The 22,937-nt window shown below is 54.6% G+C and overlaps 2 protein-coding genes across 6 annotated transcripts in view; one reads left to right on the forward strand and one right to left on the reverse strand.

Annotated features, from left to right (window-relative positions):
• The window catches only part of PGS1 (phosphatidylglycerophosphate synthase 1), a 48,037-nt gene extending 34,813 nt beyond the window's left edge, over positions 1–13,224 (forward strand). Inside the window, exons 8-10 of one of the 5 annotated variants that reach the window (XR_005238750.2) lie at positions 3,722–3,870; positions 8,331–8,508; positions 12,745–12,843. Coding sequence is in view for 4 of the 5 variants with exons in the window: in XM_008013100.3 (XP_008011291.1) it covers positions 3,722–3,870; positions 8,331–8,450 (269 nt within the window). In the remaining variant the exon portion in view is untranslated. Of the gene's footprint in view, positions 1–3,721; positions 3,871–8,330; positions 8,509–12,744 lie in introns of all 5 variants that reach the window. The other 4 variants (XM_008013100.3, XM_008013103.3, XM_008013107.3 and 1 more) reach the window with 4 other exon arrangements.
• Positions 12,406–22,937, reverse strand: part of DNAH17 (dynein axonemal heavy chain 17) — a 150,434-nt gene continuing 139,902 nt past the window's right edge. Inside the window, exons 75-81 of the mRNA XM_008013099.3 lie at positions 22,644–22,835; positions 17,711–17,890; positions 17,123–17,305; positions 15,561–15,743; positions 15,096–15,239; positions 13,982–14,207; positions 12,406–12,837 (exon numbers count right to left, since the gene is read on the reverse strand). Of these exons, the coding sequence (XP_008011290.3) occupies positions 12,590–12,837; positions 13,982–14,207; positions 15,096–15,239; positions 15,561–15,743; positions 17,123–17,305; positions 17,711–17,890; positions 22,644–22,835 (1,356 nt within the window). The 3' untranslated portion in view covers positions 12,406–12,589. The remainder of the gene's footprint in view (positions 12,838–13,981; positions 14,208–15,095; positions 15,240–15,560; positions 15,744–17,122; positions 17,306–17,710; positions 17,891–22,643; positions 22,836–22,937) is intronic.

Genomic DNA, 22,937 nt, shown 5'->3' on the forward strand with positions numbered 1-22,937 from the left:
AACCTAAAGGTCTCCGGTTTTTTTTTTTTTTTTTTGGAGATAGTGTTTCTCTCTTGCCCAGGCTAGAGTGCAGTGGGGGTAATCTTAGCTCACTGCAGCCTTGACCTCCAAAAGGGCTTTTAGATTCCCCTTCCCCAGTTGGAAACTTCCCAGTTGTCCTCAGGACACAGACCAATGGCTAAAACTCCTGACTTGTGAGCTGAGATCTTGAAACACCATTGTTCCCAGCTGCCCTGGCCTGTGGGGCATGCTGGAGTATGGGCATCTCGCAGCAGCACCCTGTGGCATCTCTGGACCTGGCAGGTGCTTGACTCATGCTGTCTCCTTAGGGCTCCGCAGAGGGCATCAGGCTGGCCTGTGGTCGTTTTCTTTCTGATGGAGAAAGATTGCAGTGCAAGTAAGTCTGGCGGGGAAGTTGATGGGCAGTCTCAGGTAGGTTAAAAGCGTGAGCTGGCCAGGCGCGGTGGCTCAAGCCTGTAATCCCAGCACTTTGGGAGGCCGAGACGGGTGGATCACGAGGTCAGGAGATCAAGACCATCCTGGCTAATATGGTGAAACCCCGTCTCTACTAAAAAATACAAAAAACTAGCCGGGCGAGGTGGCAGGCGCCTATAGTCCCAGCTACTTGGGAGGCTGAGGCAGGAGAATGGCGTAAACCTGGGAGTCAGAGCTTGCAGTGAGCTGAGATCTGGCCACTGCACTCCAGCCTGGGTGACAGAGCGAGACTCCGTCTCAAAAAAAAAAAAAAAAAAAAAAACGTGAGCTACCTCTAATCCTGGGCACTCACCTGCTGAAAAACCCTTATTCCTTCTATATGGGAAACATAGATAGATATAGAGACTATCTACAAATACATATACAGTCTCTCTTGGGGTCAAGAATGAGCAGTAGATGGGGAAGCAGTTGATGAAGCTGCGCACTGGAGGTGGCCTGCCTGCCTCTGAGTGCTGGCCCCTAGGTGGCCTCATAAAGAACCGAGCCAGTGCTTAGGTGGATTTGGCAAATAAAAAGTATGTGTAGAACCATGCACCTCCAACCTTCTCCATCAGATTCTGTGGTCTAGGAGCTGTGGGGTGGACGCCGAGTCGTGGTGGTGTGACAGAGCAGCCTAACCCTCATCACCCATGTGGGCGTGTGGCCTTCCTACTCATCACCGTCACTGTTCCCTCCGTGGGCTCGGGAGAGCCAGCTGGACAAGTCACACTCAACAGACCCAGTGTTTTAAGAGGCTCATCTTGTCATTAGAAAAGTTGGAATGAGCAACGGCAGGTGGGAGGAAGCTCCTGTCTCTGGTCTGAGGCTGGCGGATGCCTGCCTTGCGCCTCGTCTCTGCCAGCTCCATGCTCTGGGGAAGAGGGGGTGGGAGGGGGGCTGTGTGTATGAGGGGCCACGAGTGCTGTTCTGCTTGGACCAACCTGGGCAGTGTGAGCCATCTGGATCAGAGCTGCCAGGGGAAGGGGGCAGCCTGCCCACACCTGTGGTCCTGTGAATGGCCTGCATGGCCAGTGGCCCAGCGGGGCGGTCCTGTTTATGGCGCGATGCACACAGGCCAGCAAGTGGCTTTGATGTGGCCCTTGGAGGGGTGGAGACGAGCCCATTACAGGAACAAGCGCAGGGCCTCGTCACCTCTTACCCAAGATATTCTTGGAAATGCTCTTGCTCTAAGTGAAGATTAGGAAACCGTTTGCTATTTTAGGAGCCTGGTGTGTGTTACATACTGTGTTGACTTGACCATGACGATTGTGCGGGTCCTTTGAAAGGGGCGTGTCAGTGGGGGAGAACTCGACGCCCCATGGGGAGGGGCAACTCTGGGATGCTGGGATTAGTGCAGGGCATCCCAGAGGAACCCGGGGCCACCTGCTCACCCTCATTCATACCTGCTCAGTCTCATTACCTTCTCACCCCCACTCACACCTGCTCACACCACTTAAATCTGCTTGCTCCTGCTCACACCCGCTCACCCCTGCTCTTTACCTGCTCACCCCTGCTCACACCCACTCACCCCTGCTCACACCCGCTCACCCCTGCTCTTTACCCGCTCACCCCTGCTCACACGCGCTCACCCCTGCTCTTTACCCGCTCACCCCTGCTCACACGCGCTCACCCCTGCTCTTTACCCGCTCACCCCTGCTCACACGCGCTCACCCCTGCTCTTTACCCGCTCACCCCTGCTCACACGCGCTCACCCCTGCTCTTTACCCGCTCACCCCTGCTCACACGCGCTCACCCCTGCTCTTTACCCGCTCACCCCTGCTCACACGCGCTCACCCCTGCTCTTTACCCGCTCACCCCTGCTCACACGCGCTCACCCCTGCTCTTTACCCGCTCACCCCTGCTCACACGTGCTCACCCCTGCTCTTTACCCGCTCACCCCTGCTCACATGCGCTCACCCCTGTTCATTACCTGCTCACCCTCACTACCTTCTCACCCCCACACACACTTGCTTACACTGACATCAGGCAGGAGTTTCTGGGAGAAGCATTCTTAGTGCTGGTGGAGGGCAGCACGGAGGGAAGTCTTGAGCTCAGGCCGAGCCTGGGTGCCCTGTGGGAGGAAGGGCGTCTCAGGCAGCACGTGTCCTTGGGATGCTAGGTCTTGGTAACAGCCTTTTTAGAAGTAGTTCTGATGGGGGCTGGGCTGTGGGAATCCGCCCTGGACCTTGGGAAGGTGTGGAATGGGCCACAGAACTGTGCCTGTTGTCATCTCAGGTAACATGTTAGTATTCTGAGTACGCCTGTGGCCTTGTTACAGAAATGTCCCCGTAGCGTGGCTCCCCCTGCCACACGGTGTACCCCGTGCCCTGCTTTTTCTCCAGCTGTAATACTGACTGGCTCATGTCCCAGCAAAAGGGGATATTGTTCTCTGGGTGTGACAGAAACTTATAGGGCCCTTTAGCTTTCTCCTTCATTGCCTTGTCCAGCCAGGAAGTCCCTGGGCCCTGTGGGCAGTGATGGCAGAGGTCTCAGGCCTGGACCCCCTTTGTCCTCACAGGGTTTTGGTGCATCAGCAACTTGAAATAGGGAGGCTGGGTCTGGGAGACTCGCATGTCCCTCAGTCAGAAGGGCACAGACAGCCTACCCAGGACCTATGGTGAGGCAGGCAGCCTTCAAGGCAGACCTGTTCTTACCAGCCACCCCGCGTGACAAGCCCACATCTGCTGGCTTGGGTCGCGTGGTCGTCCTTCAGCGTCTGCCCTGTTGCACACTGAGGTGGCTGCTTCTGAGAAGCACGTGTGAGGATTCTCGGTGCTCACAGGAAGGGATGGCCAGTGCGGGTTCTGAGCTTAGCAGGTAGTGTCAGCTGGTGTGGATGTGCAGAGGCGGTTCAGAGTGGGGTTCGAGGCCCTGAGCTCTCTGGGGAGAGGCTCAGTGGGCATCTGGGCAGGGGTATATGAGAGCAGTCCTGCAGGCCGTCACCATGTTCCCCTGGGAAAGCCTGCTTCTCGTCCTGCTTGGGACACAAGACCATGGTGTGAGTGGTGGAAGCAAAGACTAGCAGTTGAGCTGAGACTGCGCGCCGGTCCTGGGTTCCTGCTTCCTGCCGCGCCGGGGTAGGGGGGAAGAGCGAGTCCTGGTGTGGCCTGTCCGCCGCTCTGCAGCCGCCCCTCATGTCCAGGCACCCAGAGCGGGCTGCCTTTCTCTTAGATTGCAGCAGCGTGTGGAGAGGACTTTGCCAGATGCTGTGCTCATTTCCTGTCTGCACGTCTCCTTTTCCCCGCAGGCCTCTGGCTGTACCTGGCAGGGAGCAGCCTGCCCTGTCTCACGCTGATTGGCTCTCCTAATTTTGGGTACAGGTCAGTTCACCGGGACCTGGAGGCCCAGATTGCGATCGTGACAGAGAACGAGGCCCTGCAGCAGCAGCTTCACCAGGTTGGTCATGGCAAGTGGGATTTCCCAGGGTGCTGAGGGTGTGGCTGGGGCCCAGGCTGCCCATGCTGTGGGGCTGCCCTGAGAGCTGTTTCCTGAGGCAACGAGTGAGACTCAGAGCAGAGCAGGAAAGACTCCGGGTCTCCAAGAGTGCAGTGATGGGTGCTGAGCCTCGGAAGATCGTGCCTGTGACTTCCCAGACGCTTCGCACCCCACATCCTGGAGACGTTTTCTTTCTCTGCACTAGAGAAGGCCACCATTTTCTCCCTGGGACCTTTCCCTTTTAAGAAAACGGGTCAGCTCTTCAAAGGTTCAGCATTGGAGCCAGGCGCGGGGGCACATGCCTGGAATCCCAGCACTTGGGGAGGTCGAGGCGGGTGGATCGCCTGAGGTCAGGAGTTCAAGACCAGCCTGGCCAACATGGTGAACCGTCACCTTTACTAAAAATGCAAGAAAGTAGCTGGGCATGGTGGCAGGTGCCTGTAATCCCAGCTACTTGGGAGGCTGAGACAGGAGAATCGCTTGAACCTAGGAAGCAGAGGTTGCAGTGAGCTGAGGTCGTGCCATTGCACTCCAGCCTGGGCAACGAGTGAAACTCCGTCTCAAAAAATACAGGGTTCAGCAGTGGTTTTGGCCCTCCGTTGTATAATAGCAGCGTATTTTCTCTTTGAGGAGATAAAAGGAGGTTACCAGGAGCTGGTGAATGCTTCTGGATGACCCTCTATTTGATGGCCTGTGACATGTGGGTAGACTTTTGAAATGGGAGCACATTATTACCCTTTTGTCTGAGACCTTGATGGTGCCTTGGGCTCATGAATTTGTGATCTTTGCAATAACACTTTTCCATGGAAGGCACCAACTTCCCTTTTCCATTCCTGGGGATGCAGACAACACGGCCACCCAGCAGCGTCGGATGGTAACTCTGTGAAGCTTTTATGCTCCAGGGTTTGGGAATAACTGTTGCAAAATTGTCAGAGCCTTTGTTGATGGACGAGGAAATAGTCACTGATGTGTTCCCTGGGATCTGTCCTCCCGAAGCCTGGGAATCTTGTCAGTGACCGATTGGGGCCTTGGTGCCAGGAAAGGCTTCATGACCACGACAGGCGCAAGAGGAAGTGACAGTGGTCATGCTCTGGGTGGGCCAGTGGGGTAATGGGTTTGCTCGGGTTTCTTCCTACAGTGAGGTTTACAGCAAATGACTGAGGAAGCCCCCACAAGCTGAGAAATTCCAGTAATAGGGTGACAAGCTGGCCTTGGAGGCAGGCTAGTGGGAAAGACCTGAGCCGGCAGCTTTCCACAGCGGGCTTTCCTGGACTTCTGCTTCAGTTCCAGGGGGCTGTTCGCAGAGACTTCCACTGCAGCTCTGCGCCAGGGCGGTAGAGAGTCCTTGGTGACTTTGGCCAGGGCCCAGGATGGGTTCTGCATGGATCTGAGTTGATGGGGGGAGCAAGTCCTCCAGGCCTGTGCTGGGGTCCTGGTACTGACTGTCCTCCCCCACTGCCCTAGTAAGAGCATTGAACCCACATCCTGGATCTTGAGAAAAGCTGGGGCCACTTGTGGTTAGGAGCTGCTTTCTCAAATGACATATTTAGGATATTTTCTTTTTCTTCCCAAACCTGAATCCCAGGGACTTTTGCCTGTGGGAGGGTGGTAGCTCTGCTACTGTAGTTCTTCCATTCTTTAGGGATACACTGATTTCTCTGCCTGTGAAACGCAGAAATATGTTTCCAGATAATTCCACCTATGCTTATATACTGGGACGGCAGCTGCTCTCCTGGGCCCTGCAGTGCCCGGTCCCTAGATGCCAAATCCTGCTGGGACTGCCCAGCCTCCAGCCTCCCCACAACCCAGAAAGTCCCTAAAGCCCCAGCCACCACAGGCTCCCTACTCTCCGAAGCTGTCTCCGGAGCTGTCCTTGGGAATTCAGGGAAGGGCCCTCCTATTCAAGTCACATTGGGCACTGGGAACGGGGAGATATTTTTATCAGAGTCTGAAGTCCCTCCCTCCACTTAGTACATACAATAAACACTGAAAGCTTCCTGGTTTTGTTCAGGGAACACAGTTTACCACTTGTGACCCAAGAAAGACTCCCTCGAACAGCGTGGTAACCTCGTCAGCTGACTTCCTTCTCCATCCCTGTTGTGGAGTCTGTGAGGAAACCTAAGTGTTTCTGGGAATTTCGTTGCAATCTTGGCTGGGTGTGCATTTGAAGACATAAAGCTGGAGCCAGGTCTGTGGAGACTCCTGCACACCAGCCCCCCGAGACCAGAGCTGGCTCTTCCATCAGGCACGTCCAGCCAGGGATCGGGACCTCGGCAGCAGTTAGGAAGCCCCGTGTCTGTGACACGCAGGGCTGCTCAGTTGGGAGTGTGGCATGGACCGGTGGATGGGACCCACTGAGCCTGGGACAGGGGCAGGGGGATGGGGGCAGGGGGATGTGAAGCCGGGGCCTGGCTTTGCCCAGCGCTTGATGGGAAAAGCCAAGGCTACATTCTGTAGGGTTCTGGAGTGTGGGGTGTCCCCTTCCTTTCACCCCTGGGGTAGAGGAGTTGCCAGGGCTCACTCCTGGTCTCCTGAGCAGGGAGGGTGCTGCTTTGAGTGGCACAGGCCACCGCTGCTGCTGTCCTGTGGTTGGCACTGTGCTTCTGTGGTCATCACCCGTGGTCCTCACGACAAGGTGGGTGTAGGTGTGGCCCGGACGTTACCGAGGAGAGCGCTGGAGACTCAGTGGAGGAGAGAGGGCTAGAGTCGCGGTGTGACCGTGTGAGCGCTGCCAGGTGCCCCACTGAGGAGGGAGCGTTTGGAGGTTAGACTCTTACGAGAGAAGCTTCTCAAAGATCCCGAACACCATTTCAGGCAAAGCATATAAAAATTTTTTTTTTTTTAATGGAGTCTTGCTCTGTCGCCCAGGCTGGAGTGCAGTGGCGCGATCTCAGCTCACTACAACCTCTGCCTCCCTGGTTCAAGTGAATCTCCTGCCTCAGCCTCCCGAATAGCTGGGATTACAGGTGCCCACCACCACGCCTGGCTAATGTTTGTATTTTTAGTAGAGATGGGGTTTCATCATGTTGGCCAGGCTGGTTTCGAACTCCTGACCTCAAGTGATCCACCCGCCTTGGCCTCCCAAAGTGCTGGGATTACAGGCATGAGCCATCACGCCCGGCCACATACATAAATGTTTTTAAACCTGTTTTAAAATATGAAATTAACAAGTGTTCACTATAAAAATTAAGAAAAGCGGAAATAAACCGTTTCATGCAGGGAAAACCACTGAAGCAAGCCATTGTGGTGATTGGCTGCCTGCCTTCTGCGTACAGCACACGGAGAGGCAGAGCGTTAAGCATCAGATGACGATTCTGTCGTGGACGTGTATTTCGTGTCCAGCTTCCTCTGCCTGCCAATTCTGGGCACTTTCCCATATGGTTAGGTAAACGTTCTTCTCATGGCAAAAACTGGTTTGTCGTACGAGTTGTTAGTAAGTTCGTGGTGAATGCTGGTTTGTCATATGAGTTGTTAGTAAGTTGGCTGTTGGACATTTAGGTGGTTTCCAGTTTTTCCCTGTTATAAATATTATGATAAATATCTGTATATAAAAATCTTAGTGCATAGTGATTTTCTTGTGGTAAACTCTTGCAAAGGGAGCTTTTTAAGATGCTTGATTCTTGTTGCCAGAGCTCACTCTAGAAGACGACTTGTTCCCCTTTCCCTCAGCACTAAGCATTCATCAGCATGGGGGATAATGACATCACAAAACAGCTTTGTGCCAGTTTGATAGAAGAAAAACTGTCTCATTTAAAAAATACCTCATTTTAATTTGCATTACCTCATTTAGTGAGGGTGAACATTTAAACTATTTCTCCCACCAGTTATATTTCTTCAACTCTAAATTGAAGAAATTTAAGAGTCCTTTACATGTCTTGGTCTTAAAAGCCTTTTGGTTTGTGTTTTTGAGACAAGGTCTCACTTTGCCACCCAGGCTGGAATGCAGTGGCACCATCACGGCTCACTGCAGCTTTGACCTCCCAGGCGGAAACCATTGCCTGCCTCAGCCTCCCAAGTTGCTGGGACTACAGGCACACACCACCATACCCAGCTAATTTTTTAGATTTTTTCATAGAGACGATGTCTTCCCTGTGTTGCCCAGGGTGGCCTCAAACTCCTGGGCTCAAGTGATCCTCCTGTCTCGGCCTCCAAAAGTGTTGGGATTCTAGGCTTGAGCCACTGTGCCCGGCCCTCAGAAGTCTTCAGGAACACGGCTTCTTAGCTTTTCTGAGGAATGTTTCACAGTGCAACTTGTAGGGCCTGGCCTTGCCTGCCACCAGAGCACCCTGGGAATCTCGGGGACAGGGAGACATGGGAAGTCAGGGTTTTCCAGGCTGGCCTGAGGGGCTGGGCTAGGGCCAGCCGGCCATGTGGTGTGGTGCTGGAGGGGACTCCTTACTCTTCCTCTCTGCCCCTCTTAGGAGCAAGAGCAGCTCTACCTGAGGTCAGGGGTGGTGTCCTCTGCCACCTTCGAGCAGCCGAATCGCCAGGTGAAGCTGTGGGTGAAGATGGTGACTCCACTGATCAAGAACTTCTTCTGAGGACAGACAGGTGCTGTCTCTAGCATAGTCTCAGCACGGTTTTCCCGGGAGTTCACAGGTGGGGCAGGTGGTCGTTCTGACTCAACCAGAGCTCCCAGAGGACCTTTGATCCCTTTCTCAGTTAAACACAGAGCAGCATCTTCAGGGCTGTGGCAACTGTCCTCAGAGTTAGAAGCCGAATGCTAAATTAGGCAGTCTGTTGACTTTCCATCAGGTACCCACTCCACTAAGTCTCAAGATGCCTGTGTTGGGGTCGGCAGTGGGCAACCCCTTCTGCTCTCCCTTCCCAGGGGGTCCTGAAGAGGACCTGGGGCAAGGGCTCAGGGATGAGGGGGGCACAAAGGCAGATGGAGCCCCTCCAAGCTGATCATGCTGGTGCAGGAGATGTAGACATGGGAGGAGGAGAGCACGGTTGCTCGTGAGAGTGGCTCTGGCTTGCTGTCCTGGCTAGCTGCAGCCTGCAGGGTGGGGCGTCGGTGGAGCCAGATCTCGGGCTGCTGCCTGGACACCTCGCTGACATCCCTGTGCTGTGGTTACAGAGATGCGCCTTTCTAGACTCTGGAAGTTGAGTATCAGGACCCTCTCTGCCCACCCAGGAGGGGCCTGTCATTTCACCAGAGGCACACCTGAGGTACCCCTGGACTGTCTTGACGCCTAGAGGTCCAGGCAGGGGGTGGCTGCCATTAAAAGTGGGGTTTTTGCTGGGTGACCCTCTGTGTCCTGGATTCCTCCGGGCCTGGACTGCACTTCAGGTGGGGTCAGGCTCCCGAGGCTGCTGCAGCCCCTGCTCTTTGGGTCTGGATGTTGGGGGTAGCTCTGTTGCTTTGGATGGTTGGGCCTTTGGATGGTGGCTTGTGGGGAGGGATGGTGAGGAGTCCAAGAGGAGCCAGGGCCCACGTGGCCGGCGCATGCGCTAGTGCTGGCGTCTCATGTGTGCAGCATGGGCTCCCTTAGCGCCTGCCACCTTAGTTCTCGGCTAAATCTCATTTTTAAAAAATGTGTAGTTTATCTTGCAACTTCTCCTAGTTATTTTAATTACTTTTAATTTTATTTGAATAATATGTGCAAATGTAGAGAGTAAAAACAATACTGCGGCCATTTCCTGCCCTCCCCTCAGGCAGCCACTTTGGCTTGTTTCTTCTGATATGCACACGTGTCTGTATTTCTAAATAACGTGCATATCCTGTTATCTTCCCCCAAATATATACTTAACCAAAAAAGCACCAGTGTCACTCCTAAAACAAAAATTACCAAGAATGTGTTAGTGTCATCAGATACCTAAATGGTGTTCACAATTCCAGTTGCCTTAAAAGTAATTTTTTCGATTGACTTGAAGTTCAGTTAAGGACTATACCTTGTGATTGTTTTTGCCCTAGCAATTTATTTTTTGAAGAATGAACTTTGTGTTGGATCTACTTAAAACGTTTTTGTGTCACCTAGTAGCAGGGGATTTTGAATCCATGTCATGTGTGTTTATAAAGCCAGCTCTCCACATCCCCCAGTTTCTCCAGGAGCAGCTTTTGTAACCTCACTGCCTGATCTCTTTATCTTGAGGTGCTTGACCCTTGCACAGAGAGAAGCTTCCTGGGCTGCAGGGCATGGCAGCCTTTCCTTTCGTGGAGTGAGATTAGATTTAGTTCCTGTACTTTGCCTCTCTAGAAGCAGCTTCTTGCCTTTCCCTCCCGAGGGCTGGCAGCAGTCACTGGCACCCTTCATGGGGTCTGGTTTATGGGCTCACCTGGTCTTAGATAAGGGCAGCTTCAGTCCCTGCACCAGGCAGAACTGCAGTTTGAGTGGCTGGGGATAGATGGAGTGGCGGCCTGGCCACACTGCCCTGGGCAGCAGCACATCAGTTAACAGTTTGCCTTCAAACTAGTCATTACTCTGTCTTGTGGGACAATTAGACTAGAGGAGCCAAAGGAATGTGCAGGGGCGGTGGGTTTCTGTTTGGAGAGAGGCTTTCGGTAAACAGAGTTCGCATTCCTCCAGATTCTGTGGGACCAGAGTAAACATCATTGTGCCACAGCCCGGCTGAAGCCATCTGCAGTGCTGTTCCCGCAGCGCACCACTGCTCTCTCTGTCTAATGACGTTCGAGGCTGTCCTAGGCAGGTTCTCCCCGAGGAGCTCCCCAGACCAAGGCTCCCTAACTCTGCAAAGCAACCAGAGCAACAGAGAACAGCGGGTGGTCGCCGCCGCAGTCCTCCCGGTGTTCTAGGTGCATGGGGCTGTTGTGCTCCAGTCCCTGTGTTCTGTCGCTGGAGTGCAGCTTAAGTGCGAATCATCTCTTGGAAAGTTTAGAGATAAATTTGTCAACTACCCACGATATATATGTGCGGAATAGATTACTCTTATTTCATGATTTAACGGCAAAATGGAAAAACTTCACATTTTGTGGTTATTACCAGGGACTGAAGTGAGTTGCTTGGTGGCCCCTGGCAGCTTTATCTCCCCTGGTCACCTGAAGGGCTGCAGTGACCCCTCCTGGCCAGCAGAGGTATTGGCCCAGCCAAGCTTGGGGAGGCTGAAACTGCCTCCTCTGCAGCCCCAAACGGGCTGGATTCCTTCCTTGGGCGCCAGGAAGGGAGGATTTGAGGGATGTTTTTCTTCTCCCTCCGATAGCCCTACTGGGCCCTAAGATTGTTGTGAATCATTACCCTCAGAATTTGGATTTTCTAGATGCTTCTTAACCCATGATTTAGGTGAGTCAACTTGGAAAAATGTTTTTGCAAAACTTGATGATCAAGCTGAACTTAGAAAGACATTCCCAGTGGGTGTGTTTGCCTTTTTCCCCCTTTTGAGACAGGGTCTATTCTGTCACCCAGGCTGGAGTGCAGTAGCATGATCATGGCTTGCTGCATACTTGACCTCATGGGCTCAAGCGACCCTCCTGCCTCAGCTTCCTGACTAGCTGGGACTACAGGCACATACAACATTCTCGGCTCATTTTTTGTATTTTTGGCAGAGATGGTTTTACCATGTTGCCCAGGCTCAAGTAGTCCCGCCATCCTGGGATTAGAGGTGTGAACTGCTGCACCAACCTGCTTTGCTTTGAAGCCTAAGAAACTTCGAGGGCCGGGCACAGTGGTTCACACTTGTAATCCCAGCACTTTGGGAGGCCAAGGTCAGTGAATCACCTGAGGTCAGGAGTTTGAGACCAGCCTGGCCACCATGGTGAAACCCTGTCTCTACTAAAAATACAAAAATTAGCTGGGTGTGGTGGTAGGTGCCTGTAGTCCCAGCTACTTGGGAGGTTGAGGCAGGAGAATCGCTTGAGCCCAGGAGGTGGAGGTTGCAGTGAGCCAAGATTTGCATCATTGCACTCCAGCCTGGGCGACAAGAGTGAAACTCTATCTCAAAAAAAAAATAATGTTGAGGACCCTGTCTTGGTCCCCCTGGGATCTATCTATTCTGGCGTTTACAGCTGCCTCCCCTCATCCCCCAGGTTGCTAGTTAATCCTCTCCCCTTGTGCCTGCACCCTGCTGCCGTAGCCAGCCTGGCACCTCACTGCCGTGTCCTGCATCAGCACAGCTGCAGAGTCCCACAGGTCCGGGGCTTGCTTGTGGGAACGGCTTGTTCTTCTAGACTCTGGGGGCGGGGGCTTGGGTGTTTCCTTACTTGTAAAAGGTCCTGTTGTTTTTGGGAGCGGGGAGTAATGGCAGATGAGATGTTGTGTGGAGGCGGGAGCTCCTGTTACGGGGTAACGCCCTGTCCCCTCATTGGCAGGTGGTTTGCATGTAGCATCAGGCCAGAGGGTGTGAGTGCCAAGCCTTCACCCCACATGCTGCTCGTGTTAAAAACAAACCCCACTGACCATCCCCCCCAGGAAGTCAGGATTTAGGGTTTGCTTCCTGGAATGCTTGCCTCTGGCTGCTGGGAATTGGGGCCTTTCCCCAAAGCCTGAGCCAGGCCCTACGGTGGCCATCAGGCACAGAATGGAGTCAGATGGGCACAACTGAATGGCTCCACTGGCTTTAATCTGCCCCACCTCTTCCACGCCAACCTCCACCCTCTGGTTAGTTCACCTGGATTATTTAAGAGAACAAAAGCACCCACCAGTTCCTGTAAATAATAAGTCACAGGTGAAGGGCTGAGTCGTGGTCCAGCCCCGGGGAGCGTGGGCCGTGAGGTGGGGGTGAGCTAAACCTGCAGCAGCAGCGCCACGGCTGCCAGGACCCACTTCGCTGCCTTCTCCTTGGTCTTCAGGTTAAAGGTCCAGACATAGGTGGGGCCGCGGATGCGTGTTTTGTACACAGGACACTCATAGATGTTCTTGGTCTCCATGCGGTCCACAGGAATGGCCTTGATGAAGATGACAGGCATGGCTGGGGTCAGCTCCTTCAGCCGCGCTTCTGCGATGACTCCGGTCTGGGTGTCCCAGCGAGCCCCTGCAGGGACAGTATGGCTGAGGGCCGGGTGTGCTGCCAGTAAGTAAGGGAGGGGTCCTCACATTCCCCGCCCTTTGCAGAGATGGGCTCCACCCCAAAAGGCTTCAGGTCAGGTGCCACAGCAGGAAGCAGAGGCCTTCGTAGGTGATGGCGTGCATGTTGTAACTACCCCGTCTCGCTGGGCACAGGGAACCGCTCAGCTAAAGCCCTCGGGTTCCATCCGTTTAAATCTGTGGCGTTTTCAGAGCCTCATCTGTCAGCCTTAATGTCAGTGGCAGGAAATCATAACTCCAGCTAAAAATTAAAGTTCCCTGATTCTTCATGTGTAATGTCTGCTCTATGTGTACATACAGCTATGTATATAAATATTATTTGCCTTCGACCAGACTATTATTTCTACTCGCCCTGTTTAATGATGTTTCTGTTTCCTGTCTGAAATCTCAAACATGGAGAGCTTGTCTTTGGTTGTGTAGGAAATGGGGCGCCTGAGCCAGTGCCGGCCCAGCCCTGCCACCCCACAGGTAACAGGGTGATGTCAGCTGTTGAAGGGGACAGGTATGTGGTGGTGGCATTGCTGCTCAACTCAGAGGTGGGCTGAGGAGATGGCCGGCCTCGTTGTCCTGTCTGACCTCTTCTGGGTAGCAGGATAGAGGTGATGCGGGGGTGGATTTCTAACAGGTGCGCCAGCCTCTTTTCCCTTGAACCCTGTGCTCCAGGAGCCGCAGCAGCTGGGGAGCGGGTGGGACTGGGCCAGCCGGCCTGCCCTGGAGTCTCAGTGCAGCCACAAAACGCACTTCTGTCCTGGGCTCACTGCTCCACGGCAGGGAAAGCCTGAGCTTTTCAGCGCTTCTCAGCAGGTTGGAGCCGCTCTCACACAAGCTCTGCTGTTTTCACTAAAACACAGACCAAGTGACTGGGGTGTTTTTGATCTCCTCCAGACCACTGCACATTCCCTGAATCCTCTCAACCCTCTCTAGGGTCAGTGTGGCTCTGACCTGCAGGCTGATGCCCCCTGAGAGCACCTCTCTCCTGCCTGTCCCCACAGCTCTTGAACAGCCTGTCTTTGCCAAGAGCTAGTTTTATCTCGTCTTGGCAAGTAGCACTGGCTCTGGAAGCTTCTGCAGACAGAAAGAACCCTCCTTACCTTCCATGAAGAGTCCATACACATAGGAGCCCTCTCGGGGGGGAGCGGTCATGTCCTCTCGGTTTTTCTTGGTCACCTCCACAGACAGACACATCTTGTCCAGGGGCCACTCGTTCTTTCTGGCCATGGACTGCATGATGGCCGTGAGGAACGACTGGGGGTTGAAGAAGCCAGCCAGCCACACGGTGGTGGGCAGGGCAAAGTCTGTTGTCCAGGCCTCGAGTTCCTGCAAGGACACACGAGCCACTGAGAGGGCACAGGATGACATGGGAACGACAGGGCCTTGGCTGTTCTGAGCAGGGTTCATGCCAGAACCTTCCATGGGCTACTCAGCAAGCTAGAAGTGCTGGACAGAGTAGGGGCCATGGAGCCCAGCCACCTGCCGTGACGCAACTTTGGTGTCTGCCTTTTTTTTTTTTTTTTCTGGAGACGGAGTCTCGCTCTGTCACCCAGGCTGGAGTGCAATGGCGCAATCTTGGCTCACCACAACCTCCACCTCCTGGGTTCGAGCGATTCTTCTGCCTCAGCCTCCTAAGTAGCTGAGATTACAGGTGCAGGCCATCATGCTTGGCTTATTTTTGTATTTTTAGTAGAGACAGGGTTTCGCCATGTTGGCCAGGCTGGTCTCGAACTCCTGGCCTCAAGTGATCCGCCTGCCTTGATCTCCCAAAGTACTGGGATTACAGGCATGAGCCACCACGTCCAGCTGTTGTCTGCTCCATTTTAAACAAGGGAACAGGTAGAGAAGGGTCAGGAAGGGAATGGCTACCCGTTTGTGGATAATTTAGGAGCCCAGGGAGGCTCTTGCCTTCACTGCCTCGCTCCTTACAGCGGGCAGCTTACCCTTTGAGGGTCGCTCGAGGAGGAGCTGGTGGAAGCTGCTCTCTGTGGCCTGGCTTGTTTTCCTCCTTTGGGAGGAAGTGGCTGTACTGTTGGGGCGTGGGAGGGGATAGGCGGGGCGTGGGCTAGGCCCTTCTGGCCCTGGTCTGATGGAGGACAGGCCCCCAGGAGCCTCCTGGCCATGCTCCTGCAGGCTCTAGGGTGTGGGGTGTGCCGAGCCCTGGGCACTCAGTCCCTGAGTCTTAGGAAGCCTCTCAGAGAAAACGGCACTTACCCTGATGCGGAGCAGCAGGTCTGCGTACCAGGCCGCCAGGCCCATCATGGAGGGGTAGGCCCGGGCCACCCACGTATCAGGCACGGTGTCGTAGAAGAGAGCCGTGGACAGATCTTCCATGTCGGTCGTGATGGTCAGTTCTCCCTAGGAGACACACAGACGGAGCCCTGGGTTGAGGCCTGGGAGAGCACCAGCCCCAGTGTGTGTCATGAGTTGTCAACACAGTGTGGTTTTGTGCTGTGCCTCTCGAGATACACTGCATCAGGGCCGCGCAAGCGCTTCCTGCTCAGGAACTGTCTAGATGAGCTCCTTGGGGCTTGTTCTGGAACGGCCAGAAAACTCTGGAGAGGGAGCAGTACCATGCTGATCCCAGGGCCCGTGCTAGGCCTGGGTTGCCAGAGGCCTGGGTTTCTGCTGGTTTCGCCATCCAGCCACGTCCTTGGGGCCTGGCTGACCCATGTTTACCTTCAGCCCTAGGTTCAGCTCCTTCAGTGAACGGCGCATTTCGTTGGTCAGGATGTTCATTCTTTCACATTCTTGAAAGGCGACTACCACGTAGGGGGTCTTTTCCGCTGCCTTTGCCATGATCTCAGCCATGTTGAAAGTCTCCGGAATCTTCTCCAGGATGTCGTCCAGCACGGCCTTCACCTGGAAGCCAGTCCCCAGATAGCCCGTCACTGCAAGGAGCGTGCCCCACCTGCTGCAGGGTCAGGAAGCCTGCCCCGAATGTTCCCAGCCCCGACTCCTGGAGGGGAGGGGGGAGGCAAGTGGGGTGGCCAGAAACGCAGGGTCGTGGGTGCAGCCACACCCTTGACCAGGGGAGGGAGCCTTGGCCAGCGGCTCTGAATGTTCTGATCTCACTACAAGGCCCTGCAGCTGCGGCCGTGGGTGCCTCAGGCCACCTGGCCCAGTGCCTCAGACGTTTATTCCCATGCACCGGCCTCTGGTCAAAACTTTGTCCTTTACTTGGGCTTTCTGTAGGGACCATGCCGGTCACACCCTGTTAAGGAGTGGCCCACACAGTGCAGCGGTCACCTGCACACCATCTGTCAGTCAGTTCTAATGTCAATCATTAGACTAAGAAGGGTTTCACATAGAGAATTCAGTCTACTGGGAAGCCTAGTGCTTGGCTAATACATAATAGAGCTTTTCCACATTCTATTAAGAAGTACCGGCCAGGTGCAGTGGCTCATGCCTGTAATCCCAGCACTTTGGGAGGCCAAGGCGGGTTGGTCACCTGAGATCAGAAGTTCAAGACCAGCCTGGCCAACATGGTGAAATCCTGTCTCTATCACAAATACAAAATTAGCTAGGCATGGTGGCGTGTGCCTGTAATCCTAGCTACTTGGGAGGCTGAGCCAGGAGAATCGCTTGAACCCGGGAGGCGGAGGTTGCAGTGAACCGAGATCGCGCCATTGTACTCCAGCCTGGGCAACGAGAGCAAAACTCTGTCTCCAAAAAAAAAAACAAAACAAAACAAAAAAAAAACGGGGGAGGTACCCAGGAGGCCGCACAGAGCTCCCCAGACAAGTGAGAATTTGTTCAGAGCACTGACATCCCTGAGCTCTATCTAATACTGTGAGCAGCAGGACCTGCCATCGTGGCCCCTGAGCTGCTCTGGAGCACCTTCCTGCTCATCCGGCTGCCCTGCACAAGCTGCTGCTGCTGTTGTGCTGGCCGGACCAGGGCGGGGAATGGCCGGTGTCTTCCGTGGCACTCAGCTGGGGAAGCTGGAAGACAGCAGGGCGGAGGGCTGGGGTGCTCTCGGAGCCGCATCCACACCCCTGAGGATCCCTTTTGTCTGGGCCCATGCCCTCACCCGAACGAAGCCTGCAGCTGCCATGCCTGAGGACCTGCTGACCAGCCTGTGGGTCCCACCCCAGCGTATCTGATACCCAAGCCCGAGGCTGGGGCAGGGTGTACCTCACCAGCAAGTTCCCCTGTACTGCCGCCAGTTCCTGCCACCCCGTCCCCGGTTCTAGATCCTCCCCCTTCCTCTTGCTTGGTAGCGGTTTTAAAAATCCTGCCTTCTCCTCGCGGGACACTCCTGTGCCTGCCCCTGAGTCCGTCTCTTTTGGCTGCATTTCCAGGACAGTGCGGAACAGCTTCTCTGAGGTGACCGTCAGAAAGCCAATCTCTGCGTTGGGGTGCAGGCCGTATAGGTAGGGACTCTCGGGGGGCAGGTTCTCATCGATGTATTCGTGGTAACCCTAAAAAAGAGGGCAGTTTGTAAGCAGACACAAAGCTGTGCAGGCTGAAACCCATGTCCTGTTCGTTAAGCGTTCCTTGCCAGAACGTTCCACCCACGTCTTGCTCTCTGTACGGATCTCACTTGTTTCCCAGCCCCCTTTGTGGGCTGCCCCCTGTGTTCCCAGCAACATAAAGGAAAATTCCATTCCCCCTTCCCTGAGGCTGCATTTGTTTTTTACATTAAAAAAAAAAAAAGTTGTTTGTATTAGCCTTGTGCTGCTTCTAAGTGAGACACATTTCTCATCCTCTTAGTTTGCTTGCCTGGGTTCTTGCTCAGTTATGGATACTTCATTTGTGCTGCCAGGCTCTCACCGGGAGGCACAAGCCTTCATTACGTTAAGCTCCTGTTTAACTTGTCACCTTACCTTGTAGTCCAGGTTGGGGGGGATCTGAAAGCCGGGGGCCAGCAGGACATCTCCCTCCAGCATCTCCGTTCGGATGTATTCGGCCAGGTAGGTCCTGCACAGCCGACGGTCCCAATCATCTGTGATGTGGCCGCCATACATGATTTCACCAAAAAGGTAGCGGAGATCGTCCCAGGGCACCTGAGGAAGGATGACAGTGTGTAGGGGAAGATGCGCCCCTGTGCCCCTTCTCTGCCATGAAAGAGGGTCAGGCTCAGGCAGGCAGGGCATGGGAACCCAGCCTTTGGTGCTGTGGCCTTCTTGCCCTCCAGGTCGGCCTCCTGGCCGTTTACCTTCAGGGTCACCAGGCCCCAGGGCCACCTTTCTTCCCTATCCCGCACCATCAGACACCAGTGTCCGGCCCCTTTGGCTTCTCTCACAAGGGGCTGTGCGGCACCTCCCTCCACCTGGGACAGCACTTCTGCAGGCGGTGCTCTCTGCACCTCCCGTGGGGCAGGTGTTTGCTGTGCTTCACTGTGCCTCAGAGGCCACAGGGCTGAATTGGAACTTGTTCCCTCTGCCTCTCCCGCTCTGTGTTCCATTCGAGACTGCCCTTCATGGTCCAATTTCAACATAAGTGGTTTGATTCTGTGTGGCTCAAGGAGTGACTCCAGTGCTGTCGATCTTTTGTCGATGAAGTCCAGTTAGTCACATCTTCAGATGCATCTGGTGAGTCTCCCACCTTGTGGAAGTCGAGTCCTTCCTGGCTCTCATCCTTCTAGTAGCTCCTGTGCCTCCAGGGTCTTTGCAGTCACATAGAGGGTTTGAGCACGTGACTTATCTGACCTCGGCTGCCTGGGCCTTAGGGAATGAAGACCAAACTCGGCAGTATGGACCAGAGCACACGCCGGGCGACCACACGCCTCCCCGCTGCCGTTCGCGCTGCCCTCCAGGCTTCCTTGCGGTCTCACGTCACACCTTCGCCCCGGAACACTCTTCCTTCTGCAAAGTCTGGCTCATGGGCGTCCTTGCCATGAAGCCGGCTCTTGTTCCTCCCGCCTCCATGTGCCCACTGTGGAGCCGCCTCCTGCACAGCGCAGTTCAGCAGAAGGATGGTGGGAGCCACGGATCGAGGCCACAAATGTCATTTTAAATTTTGTGGCAACCACTTTAAAAGAGATAATTCCAACATGTAATTGGGATAAAAATAAGATAATGGACATTCTCTTTTGGTACCCAGCATGCGAAATCCTGCTGCTCACGGTCAGCTTCTCTCCAGTTCTGCACACCTGTTCTTTCCCTGAAGTCTGCAGCTCCTGAAGGGCAAGACAGATGTTTTCATAACAGCACTTCCGCTGTGTGCTGCCCAGAAGAGCTGTCGTCAGATACCAGTGAGTTCATTGAATAAGAACCAGTTGATTCATCAGTCATCTGATTTGGTCTCATGAGTTTATATACATATGTATATATTTTTTAGGTTGCTTATTTGTGAGATGGAGTCTTGCTCTGTTGTCCAGGCTGGAGTGCAGCGGCGCAGTCTCTGCTCACTGAAACCTCTGCCTCTGGGGTTCAAGCAATTCTGCTTCAGCCTCCTGAGTAGCTGGGATTACAGGCGCACATCACCACAGCCAGCTAATATTTTGGATTTTTAGTAAAGATGAGATTTCATTATGTTGCCCAGGCTGGTCTTGAACTCCTGACCTGAGGTGATCCGCCCACCTCAGCCTCCAAAAGTGCTGAGATTACAGGTGTGAGCCACTGTGCCTGGCCCATATGTCTATGTTTTTTACACAGGGTCTTGTTCTGTGTCCCAGGCTGGAGTGCAGTGGTGCAAACATGGCTCACGCAGCCTTGATCTGGGTTCAAGTGACCCTCCCACATCAGTCTCCCAAGTAGCTGGGCCTACAGTCACTCACCACCATTCCAGACTATAGTGTTTTAAATTTTTCGTAGAGACAGGGTCTTGCTGTGTTGGCCAAGCTGGTTTTGAACTCCTAGGCTCAAGCAGTCCTCCTGCCTCGGCCTCCCACAGTGCTGGGATTATAGACTTGGGCCACTGCACTTGGCTTAGTGTCATGAATTTTTACTCAAAACATTTTCCAAATTATCATTTGTGACTTAAAACCTTCTCTGTCTGGTCGCCACAAGTGTTTGCGGGCTGCTTTTCCTGCATCTTGCTTAGCAGCTTTGAAGGCAGCGTCTGTGTCTCCCGAAAGGCAGGGAGACCTGTGCCCCACTCTCCCTCCTGACCCCCCGCCCCCACTCCTCAGGAGGGTGGTTTCCTGCAGTGGGCGGGGGTGGGTGCTGTCTGCATTTCCCGCACCTGCTGAGGGAATCCCCCAGAGACTCCTGGGGGAGCTGTAGCTCTCAGGCCCCTCCCTGGGAGTCCCTGCAGCTTGCTCTGTGTTTCAAAGCAACGTTCCAGCAGACTTTTGTCTTCCGTTCACGTGGGAATCCCTGATCTATTTCCTCAGAGCCCAGAGGGCTGAGCAGGCCATGGACCCAGATGACATCATTCCCCGTGGTCACTCAGTGTGTAGCATGACCTGTGCCATGAAGGGAATGTGGGAGCTGGTGGGGAGTCTGTGGAGGGGGAGGGAGGCCTAAGGACAGAGGGAAGGTTGGCCAGCGCAGGCCACATCAGGACACTGCGCCTCAGGATGTGGCAGCCGCTGACGTACATGGTACTCGCATGGCTTCTCAGCAGCCTAGAAGCTGCCCGGTGTGTGTCAGTGCACAATGGCTAAGGAACTGTCTTAAAAATCCTAATCTGGCCAGGCGCAGTGGCTCACGTCTGTAATCCCAGCACCTTGGGAGGCCGAGGTGGGCAGATCACTTGAGCCCAGGAGTTTGAGATCAGCCTAGGCAACATGGCAAAACCCCGTCTTTACAAAAAACAAACAAACAATTAACTGGGTGTAGTGGCCCCTGTAGTCCCAGCTACTTGGGAGGCTGGGGTGGGAGGATCACCTGAGCCCAGGAGATGAAGGCTGCAGTGAGCTGTGATTGTGCCACTGCACTCCTGCCCAAGTAACAGTGAGGCCGTGTCTCAAAAAAAAAAAAAAAAAAAAAATTTAAAAATTTCAAATAAAAAACTTCTAGCCAGACTTTCTCCCAAACTAGTCTGCTTGGTTAGGCCGTCCCTCCGTGCTGAAAGTCCCTTTGAACATCCTGCGTGCGTCTGGGAGTGTTTTCAGGTCCGGGTCTTGTTCTGGGTGAAACGTCCTGCCGGCACCTTGCCCCATCGACCGGCAGATGGAGGCCACCTTCCCCTGCTGGCGTCTACGGCCTGCGGCGGCCCATTGCCAGGGAGCACGGGGAGCCGAGTCCCAGCCCAGTTCTGCCCCCTGCTGCTCCAGGCTGGTGTGCCTCCCAAAGAACAAAGCATGCCGTGTTCCAGGGCCAGCCTTCGCCAGCAGCAATCTGGGAGGTGGTCGTCCTCCAGCCTCAGTGAGGAGGCTTTGCCATGGCCTCCCAGGCAGGGTGCCTGATATCAGAGGTCACCTCCTGGGGGCCTTCTCAGGACCCCCACTGAGAGCATGTGTGCTGTGCGTGCCTGGGGCTTAGTGGGCCAGGTCCTGAGCTTTATTACAAGGAGATGGAAAAAAAGAGGGGGTTCCTGAAGCTGGCATTGCTAGGCCAGGCTTCCCTCATTGAACCCCCAAGGCTCTGAGGCGGAGGCGTCATCTCTGTTCCGCCCATGAGGAAGCAGGCGTAGTGGTCCAGTGACTTGCTTGAGGTCTCAGTGAATGAGTGGCAGAGCAGGCTTCGACCATTTCCCCCCTGGTGCCAGCACCGTTTCTCACGTCACAGGGGCAGGTGTTTAACCACCCAGGCCCTGGGAGTGCTCCAACCCCAGGCCTCACGCAGGCAGTGGCCTCACGCAGGTAGCAGCCCACGCAGTCAGCAGCCCCCCATGCAGCTGAGTGCAGCTTTCCTCCCATCTCCCTCCCAGCCTGTAAGAGGGCGCCCGGGCCTTGCTGTCTCAGAGCCAGGGTCCATGTTGCTCTTGATTTGGAGGCTGAGAGTGAGGAGGAGGACCCAGGGTTTCTAGGGGTATGCACCGCCTTCTTCCTTCTGGGCGAGGGGCTCCTGGGCCTGTGCCAGGCTTAGCCTGAGTCAAAGCTTTGTAAGAGCCCTGTGTGGTGGGCACTGCTGCGCTCTCCAGTTTATGGATGGGGTGGCCAAGTCTTAGGAGACCGTAGATGGGGCTGCTAACTGCAGGGCCTAGCGGCGTATGTGCTGCTTACAGAGGACCCCCATCCAGTGAACAGCAGGTCTGGGATTCATACGCTACCGTGTGGTCCCCAACCTCTGCCCTCCCTGCTGTGTACCTTGCTCTGTGCCCCAACCTGCTGTGCCTCCTGCTGCAGACCGTTTCCGGAGGATGTGCGCCTTTCTGCTCAGTCCTCTGTGGAGTCTGCATGCACCTTTATGCATTCTTATAATGGACACAGTGCTCCCTTCTATCCACGGAGGTTTTCTGCCCGTCCTGCTCCAAACCTGGGTTCTCTCCAGACACTGACAGAGCAATGGTGAGGCCTGCAGCCCAGGAAGCCCTGCTTGTCCTCCCCACCGAGTCCCAGCTCACACCCTGCGGTGCCAGGATTCTGGGGGAATCTCCGCCCAGGTGCAAGAGGGGCAGGTAGCGTGGAGTGTGCCAACAAGCAGAAGCGGCTCCTGCAGGAGGTGGGGGCGAAGGACTGACCATTGTTACGTCAGGCTGGAGAGAGCACAGATGGTGCTGCCTTTCAAGCTCTCTCTGGTTTGTGAAACCTCCTTGATGTCTTTTTTTTTTTTTTTTTTTTTTGAGATGGTGTCTTGCTCTGTCGCCCAGGCCTACTTGATGTCTTTTAAGACAAAGACCAAAAGGAAAGGGAGGGATGGAGGGAGGGACGGAGGAGGGGAAGGAGGGAGGGATACATCCAAGCACAGGGCTCACTCAGCCCCTCACCTTGGGGTTGGCCTCCAGGTAGTTGTAGAGCACGTTGATGGAGATGGTGAGGTCCCCGTTGTTGAAGGGGTATGACCGGTTCCAGCCCTGGGCACCGAACTTGCGCCTCTCTGCCACCACTGCGTGGAAGTAGCACAGGGCAAAGAGGATGCACTTGAACTCCATCTCCTTGGTGCACATTTCCAGGGTGTCCTGTGGGGCACACGCTCCAGTCAGGTGTTACGGAGAGGGAGAAGTTTACACAGAAATGCCCCTGAGCGTGACTAGCATCCAGCCCTTGCCAGATGCTTTGCT

The sequence above is a fragment of the Chlorocebus sabaeus genome, chromosome 16 (genome assembly GCF_047675955.1).
Source record: "Chlorocebus sabaeus isolate Y175 chromosome 16, mChlSab1.0.hap1, whole genome shotgun sequence".
Lineage (NCBI taxonomy): Eukaryota > Metazoa > Chordata > Mammalia > Primates > Cercopithecidae > Chlorocebus > Chlorocebus sabaeus.